The 12,085-nt window shown below is 55.8% G+C and overlaps 1 protein-coding gene across 16 annotated transcripts in view; it reads left to right on the plus strand.

Moving 5' to 3' along the window:
* DNM2 (dynamin 2) overlaps positions 1–12,085 on the plus strand; it is an 89,531-nt gene that overhangs the window by 56,449 nt on the left and 20,997 nt on the right. For 12 of the 16 annotated variants that reach the window (XM_043586544.1, XM_043586537.1, XM_043586530.1 and 9 more), the window contains 6 exons: positions 1,593–1,735; positions 4,669–4,804; positions 6,058–6,125; positions 6,752–6,890; positions 9,240–9,326; positions 10,929–10,999. In XM_043586544.1, coding sequence (XP_043442479.1) covers positions 1,593–1,735; positions 4,669–4,804; positions 6,058–6,125; positions 6,752–6,890; positions 9,240–9,326; positions 10,929–10,999 — 644 coding nt within the window. Of the gene's footprint in view, positions 1–1,592; positions 1,736–4,668; positions 4,805–6,057; positions 6,126–6,751; positions 6,891–8,109; positions 8,249–9,239; positions 9,327–10,928; positions 11,000–12,085 lie in introns of all 16 variants that reach the window. The other 4 variants (XM_043586531.1, XM_043586536.1, XM_043586539.1 and 1 more) reach the window with 1 other exon arrangement.

The following is a 12,085-nucleotide window of genomic DNA, read 5'->3' on the forward strand; positions in this document are numbered from 1 at the left end:
GGGCCCTCCAGGAAAGGAAGCAGTAGGCCTGGGCAGAGGGCTGTGGGAGAGGAAAGGAAGTAAAACCCCCTTGCAGGTGGCAGGGGCCTCCTGTGGGAGCCGGCACGGGGCCCGGCTGACCTCCTGGGATGCGGCTCTGCGTCGGGGCACTTCTTGGGAGCTGTGGCCCCCCAGTCCCCTGTTTTCCCTGTAAACGAAACGGGGCCGCTCTCGTGCTCTAAGACGCGATCGGACACTAGATGGAAGGTCTGCAGGGTGTGTGGCTCAGATCCCCACCCCAGAAGGCATGCAGGCCCCACAGGAGGTCTGGGACAGTGCCCCTGGCCACAGAGGGTGTCAGAGGGACTGTCAGAATCCTGCCACGGAGTGTGCTGAGCTGGAGCCTGAGGCTCCCTCACACCTTTTTTCAAGCTTGAGGGATACTCTAAAGTCTTGTCTGGTGTGGGACAGATGACAGCAAAATGCTTCTTTCCGCTTTTAGCGTACTAGCTGCTTTTATGGTTTTTTTGTTTTGTTCCCTCCCTCTCTGTCTCTCTTTTCTCTCTTTTATTATAGTTAAAAGAAAAAAAAAAGTCCCACAGCCCAAATATAGTGAATATCTCATTTCTTCCCATCTGGTGGTGGGTCCCTTCCTGGGAGTCGGCCAGTGTCACCACTAAGTGGGCTTCCTTCTAGAGACATTCAGGGCCTGGAGAGGCCACTGTGTCTGTGTCTTCCTCCCCTCCCTCCCCACTCCCCCTCCTCCTTCCTGTCCCTCCTCCCTCCTCCCTCCCCTTCCTCCCTGTCCTTCTCCAGCTCCCTCCTCTCCCTCCTCCCACCTCCCTGCTCCTCCCTGTCCCCCTTTCCCTCCCCTCCCCCTCCCCCCTTCTTTGCCTTCCCTTCCCTTTGTTTCTTTTGACACCTGAACAACCTTGTATTTGTGCGCCGTGTACCATTCTCCCTTACTTTTTCTCTCCCCACCCATCCTGAGGCTCGTTCTCTAACCTCATCTGCCGTGCCGCTTCCTTTTACAATTTGTGACTGCTTAAATCCACGTGATTCGGAAGCAGAACAGGAGAGAAAGGGCCGCAGAGGTGTCCCCTTCCCACCCGCCTGCCCCACTCCGGCCTTTCTTCCACTTTTGTTTCCTGTGATGCTTCCTTCTCTCTGTCCACGCGACTAAAAATATGTTCTTACTTTCTCCCTGTCTTTCACAGAAGGGAGCACACATCCTGCGTCCGTTCTGTGCCTTCCCTGGGGAGCTGTTTCTGCCTTAGGTTGTGGGGCCTGCCTGGGCCTCTCCCTGGAGCACCCGTGGGAGGCTGTTCTGGGTCAGCACGCGGTGTGCCATGTGTACCCTGTGGCCCAGAAACGCTGGTTATCTGCCCGGCGCAGGCCCAGGGGGGCTGCTCACGGCGTCCCGCTGCTGGGGGCGGCACGTGTCCCCTCTCCTGGTCCCGTGCGCGGGTGTGACTCCTGTTGCTTCCTCTCGAGGCCGGGGGGTGCGCCGGGCGCAGGGGGCCATCTCGTCCTCAGCCCCCTGCCAGTGCGACAGGCCTGCCCCTTCCCAGCATCCTGCCTGTGCTGACCTCTGGCCTCTCTCTGTCCCACAGCAACTGACCAATCACATCCGGGAGTCCCTGCCAGCCCTGCGGAGCAAGCTGCAGAGCCAGCTGCTGTCCCTGGAGAAGGAGGTGGAGGAGTACAAGAACTTCCGGCCCGATGACCCCACTCGCAAAACCAAAGCCTTGCTGCAGTACGTGTCTCCCACCCTCTGCCTGGCTCGCCGGGGCCTCTGGCCGGCCGCGGGGTCCTGGGTCTGGACTGGGTGCCGATCCTCATCCATCCGTCCACCCATCCATTCACTTAGCAGACATCCTTGGGGAACCTCCTGTGTGCCAGGCCCTGTCCTGAGCACTGGAGCTGCCACAGTGGGTGGGCAGCCAGCCAGCCCTGCCCCCATGTGCTCAGAAAGCAGGGAGGGAAGGGATGGGACCGAAAATGAGTAAATAAGAAAACGAATACTGTGTTAAATGATGAAATATTATTGTCGGGAAGAGGCTGGGGTGCCAGGATGGGCGTGGGGTTGCCATTTAAAATAGAGTGGTCTAGGGGGCGCCTGGGTGGCTCAGTCGGTTGAGCGTCCGACTTCGGCTAGGGTCATGATCTCGCGGTTCGTGAGTTCGAGCCCCACATCGGGCTCTGTGCTGACAGCTCGGAGCCTGGAGCTTACTTCGGATTCTGCGTCTCCCTCTCTCTCTGCCCCTCCCCTGCTCATGCTCTGTCTCTCTCTCTGTCTCAGAAATAAATAAAACATTAAAAAAAAATTTTTTTTAAAAATAGAATGGTCTAGAGGGCCCCCCTGAGACAGTGAGAGTCAGGCAAAGACCTGAAGAGGTCAGGGGTGGGGCCTGGAGGTGCAAAGGTCCTGAGGCAGGACAGCACCCTGCAGTGTTGGAGGAAGCTATGTGGCAGAACAGAACGAGTGAGAGGAGAATGTGAAGGAGGGGTAGAGTGGAGGAGGGGAGAGCAGGGAAGGGACAGAGCAGAGAGCATTCAGGTCTTTGTGGGCCACAGGGAGGAATCAGACTTTTGCTGTCAGGTGGGAGCCAGGGAGGGTTCTGAGCATAGGAGGGACGGCCTGATTCAGGTGTTGACAGGCGCCCTCTGGTGGCTGTGGGGAGGACAGACATGGGGGAACAGGGTTGGGAGCCTGGCCCTGTGCCAGCTTTTTATGCTCTGTCTCTTGGAATTCTCACCCTGACCCCGAGCGGATGCCCACTGGCCCAGCTCAGAGCTGATGGGGACTCTTTGAAGCCACCCATCTGTGAGGTGGGGCGAGGGTTGGTGGGCCCCACAATACCAGGTTCTCTCTCGAGGCTTCTCCTGCCTCCGTACTCCCGGTTTCTGGCCTGCAAGGAACCCTGGGCGCTTAGTTAGAGTGGGATCCAGAAACTCCCTGGCAGCTCATGAGGCAGAGGGTCCCACACGTATGACTCCTCCCACGGACACACCAGAGGAACACCACGCATAGTGGCCACATCCTAACCCTGATGTCCCCCCATCCTCTGCCACGCGGCACTGCATGGTGGGTTCGGGGGTGAGAATGCTTTGATGCTCAGACTTAACACTGTTCATCTCTTGGGGACAAAAGCTTCTTGGGATCTGAGACACCCTGCGCCTGCCCCCCTGCCAGGTGTTCGGGGAGAACCCATTCATCAGCGGCCAGGCCCGGCCTCTCACCGGCACCAGCCGGACTTGCCCACGAGAACTGGACATCTCTTCGCCAGCAAGCTGGGCTTGGACCAGTAGAGGCCAGTAGAGGTCGGTCCCTTGACCACAGTAGCTCCTGTTCAGGGCAGACTGTGCGCAGTACTGGAGATCAAGAGTTTGGGGGGCGGGAATGATTAAGACAGATGGTGCAAGAGGCTGGGAAAGCAACTAGAAATGCTAAGGAAAACCAAACACTAATAAATACTTGTCTTCCCTGCTGCACACGCGATCACAGGGCTCATTGGCAACACTCAGAGACTTTTGTAAGGGTTGGGCCGGGTTCCCAGGGCCCATGTGTGGTATTAACATATTTCATCAACCACGTCAGTGCTTTATTTTTATTACTACTTTCTTTTTTAATGTTTATTTCTTTGTATGAGAGAGAGCATAAGCTGGGGAGGGACAGAGAGAAGGGGGGGCAGAGAATCCGAAGCAGGCTCTACGCTCTCCTAGCTGTCAGCACAGAGCCCGATGCGGGCTTGAACCCACAAACCATGAGATCATGACCTGAGCCAAAATCGGACGCTTAACCTACTGAGCCACCCAGGTGCCCCTTATGGGAGCACTTTAAAAAAAACAAAACAAAACAAAACAAAACAAAACAGGGGTGCCTGGGTGGCTCAGTTGGTTGAGCCTCCAACTTCGGCTCAAGTCATGATCTTGCAGTTTGTGGGTTCAAGCCCCGTGTCAGGCTCTTGTGCTGACAGCTCGGAGCCTGAAGCCTGCTTCGGATTCTGTGTCTCCCTCTCTCTCTGCCCCTCCTCGCCTCATGCTCTGTCTCTCTCTCTTTCAAAAATAAATAAATATGTAAAAAAAATTAAAACATTTTAACTTTTCTGAACTCAGAAGCTTTAGGTGAATTACCACTAATTGGCTGCATTCTTTCTTTTTTGTGGGGGTACCAATGAATAGTGCTGCTTAGGATTGGTGATTCCTTGGAGTGGATAAAAAATCGAAACTCCTTGAATCCTCACAATGACCCTATGCAGAGACTTATTACCATGCAGATGAGGAAACTGAGGCTCGAAGGGGCAAAGCCACTTGTCCAAGGAATCACGGCAGTCATTGGGAGAATCCACCTGAGTTGTGTGGAGGGGCTGCTTTTTCACTCACAGTTCTGCCTGATCAAGGCAGAAGTTGCTAAGCTGTGACCCTCCCCTCCCCCGTCCTCACTCTTGCTGTATGCAAAATGGGAGTAATAATGCTACCCAACCCCCTCCAATTCAGTGAATGAATAATCCTAATGGGCCTGGCACATAGTGATTGCTTGCCATCGGCAGCCCTGTATCTTCCTCGTTTTGTATGCATCTTGGTGCTAAAAAGTGAAAAGGAGTGTGTAAGCCACAGCTTGACCCGGAACATAATTCTGGGTCAGAACCTCCCCTCTGACCTTCAGGTTTCCTTTTTCCCCCCCAGGATGGTCCAGCAGTTTGGGGTGGACTTCGAAAAGAGGATCGAAGGCTCTGGAGACCAAGTGGACACGCTAGAACTCTCCGGGGGTGCCCGAATCAATCGCATCTTCCACGAGCGGTTTCCCTTTGAGCTGGTGAAGGTAGCACCGCTGGGCGGGGCCCTCCTGACCGAGGTCAGGCCCCCTTCTGCACAGCTTCCGGCCGGGCCTCCTCCCTCCTGCCTCCAGGCGTTGCCTGCTGGGAGCAGAGGTGGTGGAGGGGGGCAGGGTGTCCCCTTCGGGCCCTCCTTTCCTGAGCAGGCAGCTTAGAGGTATCCAGCAGACCCGAATGAAAGCTCCATTTTCTCTCTCTGACAAAAACCAGCACACGTCCTTTGCAAAATACGTAGAGCACAGAGGTAAATTCTCGTAGGAAAATGGCCTCATCGTGTCGATGGGAAAAATAAGCCGGCCAGGGAGCCAGCATGTGCAGCAAGGCATGTAGATAATATTTACAGCACCCTTCCACGTGAAGGGGCGCGTCTGGATGTGTGTCTTTATGTAGACACATCTACAAAGATGCACAAAAAAAATGTCAGCTCTGGGCCCTGGGATTTGAGATTTTTTTTGTTGTTGTTGTTAATTAGCTTGAAGTTGTACACTTTTCACCACGAGCACATACCATTTTTGTAAAAAACAGCGAAGTTCTTTTCAATGAAAACCAAAGCTACAGGGGGGTAAACACCCATAATCCCGGTACCCGTAGACAACATCTGTTAGCACCTGGGTGTCCGTCCTTTCCCGATTATTTCTGTGCGAGGGGGTAAGTGCCCAGCATATACAAACACAGCACGTATACTCATCCATACTTAAAAAACAAACGAATATGGCTTTGTACGTTGTTTTTTCATGCGGTGGCCACCTTTCCAAAGCAGTTATGTATATTTCATGTGTTGTTAATGACACAGTAGTATCTTATCTTATCTTACGGATGTCCCACTGGACGTTGAGCCAGTCTCTCATCAGTGGACATTTAGGTGGTTTTCACATTCTTCAGCAGTTACGAATAGTTCTACAAACGTCACTAATTCTTACTAATTCCTCGAGGTAGATTTCTACAACGCTTAAAACTGCGTGAAAGTAGCTATGTGTTTGGAGGTCCTGACTGGTATTGCAAAGTATCCCGTAAGAAAGCTCATGTGAATTCACGTTACCTCTGGGAGAGGGCGAGAGTGTTCATTTCAAGCCATCCTCGCTGAAATTGGGTTTTAATGTTTTGAAGAATTTTGGTCTAGTGCGATAGGCCGCCGTGTGAAAACAGACACACACAGGACACGTAATGTTCCCCAAATACGCACCTGTTATGGGGGTGCCGCAGGCACTTCCTTGCATGTGAGTGATTTGTCTGCTCTCAGATGGAGTTCGACGAGAAGGATTTACGGCGCGAGATCAGCTACGCCATTAAGAACATCCACGGAGTCAGGCAAGTGCCGAGGGGAGAGCTGCCACGTTCCCTTCACCTCTGCGGCGCCGTCCTCCAGCTAGTTGGTCCCCCATCCCTCTGGGTGCCCTGACTGTGAGGGCTTGAGTGGGGTCCTGGGTGGTTTGTCAGTAGCTTTAGAAGTCTCTCCCCATGGGTCCCCAAGGGCACTCGAGGGCAGGTGTGCTGTCTTGTGTGGATCTATTGTAGGCCACGGGGCCATCTGCTGCCCATAGGTTCTGCGACACGTAGGTTCAGCTGCCCAGTCAGTTGGCATGAGCCCAGCTATGAAAGCTCACTGTAGATTTGCCCCCGGGGGTTGGGGGAGCCAGACCTGAGTCACGATTACAGGAACCCAGCATGTGTCCCCATCACAGGGCTCCCGTGAGACTCCTAGGTCCCCTCGATTATCCGACAAAAGTAGGCACTCTGGTTGTCCAGTCTTACATCACCATGGCGTCCTCAGGACTCCCTGTGGGTTTCCAGGCAGTGGATGCAGGCGTCCAGCCCCCAGACTTGCTGTGACCTTGGCTCATTCTCGGGGACCTGGCCCATGCCTATGAAATTGCTGACCGTGCTTTGTTTCTCTCTGACTTATCTCCCCTGCCCCCGGGTACGGATGGTTTTAGGACCGGGCTCTTCACCCCGGACTTGGCATTCGAAGCCATTGTGAAAAAGCAGGTCGTCAAGCTGAAAGAGCCCTGTCTGAAATGTGTCGACCTGGTTATCCAGGAGCTAATCAATACAGTTAGGCAGTGTACCAGTAAGGTATCGGGCCCTCGGCAGGGTGACTCCTGGCCTTGTGGACGCGGGGTATGGGGGTTTGGTATCAGGCTCCCAGTGCTGCTCCAGCCTTTGCCCCGCTGGTGCCCTTTCCCCCAGATTGCCTTCGTTTCCAAGAATGTGGCCTCTTCTCAGGGGCTGGGGCGGGGGCGTGTTGGCCTGGGCGCAGTGTGTGTGTGGGGGGGGCCGGGGTGCGCCAGGCCTCCAGAACTGGCCAGACTGGTGGGCAGGGCTCCCTGGGACCCTGATATCAAGCCTAGCATGTGTCTGATGGAATTGGGGGTTTCATTGGGCTGTCGCTTTGCTGCCTTCTGGGAAGCAGAGAGGGACCCCGTGTCAGCTGTTGGAGGCCAGGCTCCCTGAACGAACCTCCCTGGCTGTCACCCTTTCTTGACAAACGCCTGGCACCCTCGGGCTTTCCTGGAGCCAGCCACTTCTCTGTCCCCAAGGCACCAAGAAAGGCCCGAATGCTAACAGCGTAACGAACACTCGGGTGCCCAGCTTGGCTCCTAACTGCCTCCACCAAGTCCCCCTGGCTTCCTCCAGGAACAGAGCTGCCCCCCCAGGCAGCATGTCCTCTGAGCCACTAGGTCACAGGCACCGTGTGCCAGTGTTCACGGGCCGCTGTCTCCACCTGGCAGGACGCGCTGGGCTCCCCTGCAGGCCTGGTTCCCAGGGCAGCACGCTTTGGCCAGGCAGCTGAAGGGCTTCCCAGTGGGCGGTTCGTGCTTGCACGTCCACGGTGGCCGTAGAGCTCTGGGTCGGTCATCCAAGGCAGGGAAACTCTGCTTGAGCCTTCTGTCTCGGTCTGGAAAAGCCCACATTTGCTTCTTAAGCTTCTTCGATTAGAAAAGGGAGAGAGAGAGAGAAAAACCTAGACGGGGTAGAGATGATCATCCAAGATCGTATTGTCACAGGTGTGGAAATTCAAGGCCTCCACATTCCCTCGGCTGTCTGAACCGTGACACTGACCCCTAGCGCTTCTGTAATGAAAGCCCAGAGCAAGCCCCAGCCTCTCCTCCGACCCAGGACTCCTCCTTGATCCGAAGCAGCTTCCGGGGCAAATGCGGGCACAGCCTCCTACTTGCATGTTACTAACCAGCTGACTCTCCTCTCTTCTCTTTCTCTGTCTCCCATCCCGCGTGTGTGGCCTGCACTGTCCCTGGGTGTCTTTCTACCTCGTCCCACCCTCCGCATGACCCAGGACGGGGCTCTTCACCCCCGACATGGCCTTTGAAGCCATTGTGAAAAAACAGATTGTAAAACTCAAAGAGCCGAGTTTGAAGTGTGTTGATCTCGTGGTCTCAGAACTGGCCACGGTCATTAAAAAGTGTGCCGAGAAGGTAACCGAAGGTTTCGTTGTTATCACCTGCGCATTCGTCCCGCATCTTCTCCCCCTACCCATGTTAGTCTTCACCCACGCATCTGGAAACTCTACCTCAGCAGGAACCCCCTTCTGTGGGCCCCTTGTCGCCCCGCGACGCCTCCACTTTGCGTGGCGGACGAACGGGAGGGAGTTGGGAACGCACGCCTGGTCCACACTCCCAGTTTGGGCTCGGACGGGGATGGGAGGCCCGTGGTGTAGCCAGGTGCAGGCGGTGGGGACCGGCAGGAGTGCCTGTTCCTGGAACCCGTAGAGAAGGGGGGGGGGGGGGGGGGGCGGCAGGTCTCCAAACTGTCGCCGCAGGTAAAATGCTATCAGCGCGCAGACCTGCGTGTTCATCACGTCACAGGGCGTTTGAGAGGCTTTCCACTAGTGATTTTGAGCATCCGCTCAGTTTTCCCCACCATGTGGACTTCACCCAAACCCCAGAAGGTGGGCTTCTCTGTGCCTTTGGTTTGGTTATGATCGGGGAATGGTTTTCGGCAAGGGGGTCCCTCTGAGGTAGATGGCCCAGATGGCGCCCCCATCAGCCTGGAACAGGCGCTACTCACTCACGAGCTGGGTGAGAGGTCCCGCCTCACTGGCCTCGTGGCCTTTAATTACTATGCTCCGGGTCCTCGCCCTCAGTGCTGGGCGGAGGGGGCCACCATCGCTGCAGGGCAGCAGACACACACAGCGCCCACTTTCTCCGCCACTTTCCATCTTGGAATCCATTCTCAAAAAGCACCTCTGCTCGTGCGTGGGCACCCTGTCACTCTCTCTGGCACACCGTTCCCCCACCGTCCCTTTCTTGTCTCCCAGCTGGAGCAGCTATGAGACAGGAGTGGGGTGGGGACTCGGTGGGCCCGCCCCTTGTCACTTCCCCTCCCCCACGTTCTCTGTGTGGTCGTGTCGCTTCCTGGGCCACGAGGACACAGCCAATGCCACCACTCTGCTCCCCCGCCCCCCAGCTCAGCTCCTACCCCCGCTTGCGAGAAGAGACGGAGCGAATCGTCACCACGTACATCCGGGAACGGGAGGGGAGAACCAAGGACCAGGTATTGGCTTTATGTTTTACCTTTCAGGTGTCATTTATTTGCATAAATCTTTTTTTTTTTTTAATTAAAAAAAGTTTATGTGCTTAAATCTTGAGCATACATTTCTTTGGGTAATGACAAATGCATAAAAGAAGGTAACCCCGCCCCTCCCCCACCGCCCCCTCAGCAAGATGCAGGACCATTCTGTGGCCCTCAAAGTTCCCCGTCTTTACCCCTCCGCAGCCCGCAGGTCCCGGCAACCACCCGTCTGCTCCCTGTTCCCCAAGTTTTGCCTTTTCCAGAATGTCACTTGAGTGGACTCCCGTCGTATGTAGCCCCTTGAGTCCGCCTCCCTTCACTCCGCCTAGCACGTTCAGGATTCATCCCTGTCATTTGTGGTGTTTTGCAGTTTGTTGCCGATGATCACCGCATAGGGTTCCCTCGTGCGTGTGGACCACAACTTGTTTTATCCACTCGCGCTCCCGATGATGCGTGGGTGCTTTTTATGTTCCAACGTTTCCTCGTGAAGACCGAGCGCACACGAGGACAGAGAGTGGGACAGGTCCCCGCACCTGCCGTGTGCCGAGTGAGCCCAAAGCCGGCTGCACGTGGCTGCATCCAGTCCGGTCCCTTCCCCCCAGGTGTCCACTGGGGTCTCTGGGCAGGTGTTTGTTCAAACCAGAACCAGCACAAGCCTCCGCATTGTATTTGTTTCGCGCATCAGTGGAGCAGAAGCTGGCTCCCGTGCGGCTTCCGTAGCCCTGAAGTTGTATCAAAAGCTTCAAAGATTCCCTTTAATTTTGTTGTTGTTTTCAAGAACGTTGCTGTGCTTTTCATACACGCCATGGCGCCTGGTTGCCCCACGGCCAGCACTTCTGGGCTCCATCCCAGGGCTCTGGCCCATGGGGCGCAGGCCTTATAAAACCAGCAGCAATGGCTCCCGTGGACAGAGCACCCCAGCGTTTTCCAGCACCCCCACAAAGTCCAAGTGCCTGGCATGTTTGATGTTGGAGGGCTCAGAGGCACAGTGAAACGCCAGGAAAGGGCAGGGTGTTATGCGAAGGCCTGTCCCTTATCTGAGATCACACCCTGACTGGCTCCTGCGGGCCTGTGTTTGTGGGTTCCATTCTAGCGCCCTTGCCTGGCCACATCATCTTCGCTGTTTGAATGCAGCACTTACAACACTCAAGGCCCTACTCTAAACACTTCATGTATTGGGAGTTATTTAACCCTACTCAGCTGGACCTCTTGTTCCTTTCCACCTTCCACCATCCCGTAACGTGAGGCCAAGGGTCACAAAGTCAGGCAGTGGCCTGGCAAGACTGCGGCCCAGGTGGCCAGCCTAGGCCGCGCCTGCAGCCACCGCTGCCCAACGAGCTGCCTCCCTCTGCTCTGTTGGCCCCGTCTTTCTTCCTTGTGAGGCCCTGAAGTTTCAGTTACCCGTGCCCCTCATCCCCCTACAGATTTACCCCAAGGTTTGTTTGTGTTGGAAGGATACGCCTGCTTCGGCCTGGGAAGCCATAGGGTTCCACCTCCCCCTGCTGGCGGGTTGGGGAAGTGCTCTGGCCACTGCCGTCCCCGCCAACCTCCGCTCTGTACTCACAGTTCCCCTCCTTCTTCCAGATTCTTCTTCTGATCGACATCGAGCAGTCCTACATCAACACGAACCACGAGGACTTTATCGGATTTGCCAAGTATGTACTTTTCAGGACAGCAGCTGGTGGGTGGCACCGATGCCTGCCCTCAGAGCCAGGCCCCGAGGGAGGTGGTTGAGTTGGCTTCCCTCAGCAGACTGGGGCAAGAGGGTCTCTCTGTCAGGGTCTGGGGGGTGAAGCGTAGAGCCCTCTGAGGGTATCTGGAAGCTTTCCTGGGCTAATAGCAGCGTCCATCCTCATCGTCCTCAACACGCCTCCTATGGGGCAGACCTGTGGTCAGCCGCTTCGGGAAAGGGTGAGGCTGGCGGCATTCAGTGCTCTCCTTCCTACGTGACTTCTCAGAACCTTCATAAACTGTGCAGCTTTCTCCAGACTCCCCCATCTGCACTTGGCCCTCTCGCAGAACATCTCACAGGCTCCAGGGGCTGCTCGTTGGGAAGCGTGCTGTCCCGTCTAGGCTCTCCGTGGCTCCCATCCGTACACCATGGATTCAAAATCAAACCCTTCCATGGCACGTGGATAAGGAAGGTGCCAGAGCAGGGGTCTCTGATTTCGGCAGGGCCTAGATGTAAATGCTGGGGGCCTCGGGCATCGTGTGCTGACTCCGTCAGCCCCTGGGTCCACCCTCAGCGAACTTGGGCATCACATGGATTGCTCTGATGGCCTCCTGAAGGTCTTCTTGCCTGAGCCCAACCGAAGAATCGGTAGCCAGCTTCCTGGCATTCACTTAGCAAGTATTCCTGGTGTGCGTTCTCTGTGCCAAGCACAGAACCAGGTCCCCACCCTCAAACGAAGGTCCCGTGCCAGAGACAGACACGCAGCCAACCCCTTAAGACCCAGGGTAATCACTGCTGGGGTCAGGGCTGCGTGAGGCTTGTGTTGAGTCCAAGGGGCAGCCTTCCGGCCTGGCCTTGGGGTCGCAGGGAGGCTTCCTTGTGGAGCAGGGCCCATTAGAACCCAGTCTTGGGCTAGCAGGCTGTGCAAGAGGATCTTTATCTCAGGGGTCTCTGTGCTGGACCCAGCACTTGTGGGTAGGACATCTATCATTGCACTCAACAGAGTCGGTCAGCTGTTCTTTGCTGGGCACATGGTAGGTGAGTGGAAGGAAGGAAGGAAGGAAGGAAG

Source organism: Prionailurus bengalensis, chromosome A2, assembly GCF_016509475.1.
Source record: "Prionailurus bengalensis isolate Pbe53 chromosome A2, Fcat_Pben_1.1_paternal_pri, whole genome shotgun sequence".
Taxonomy (NCBI): Eukaryota; Metazoa; Chordata; class Mammalia; order Carnivora; family Felidae; genus Prionailurus; species Prionailurus bengalensis.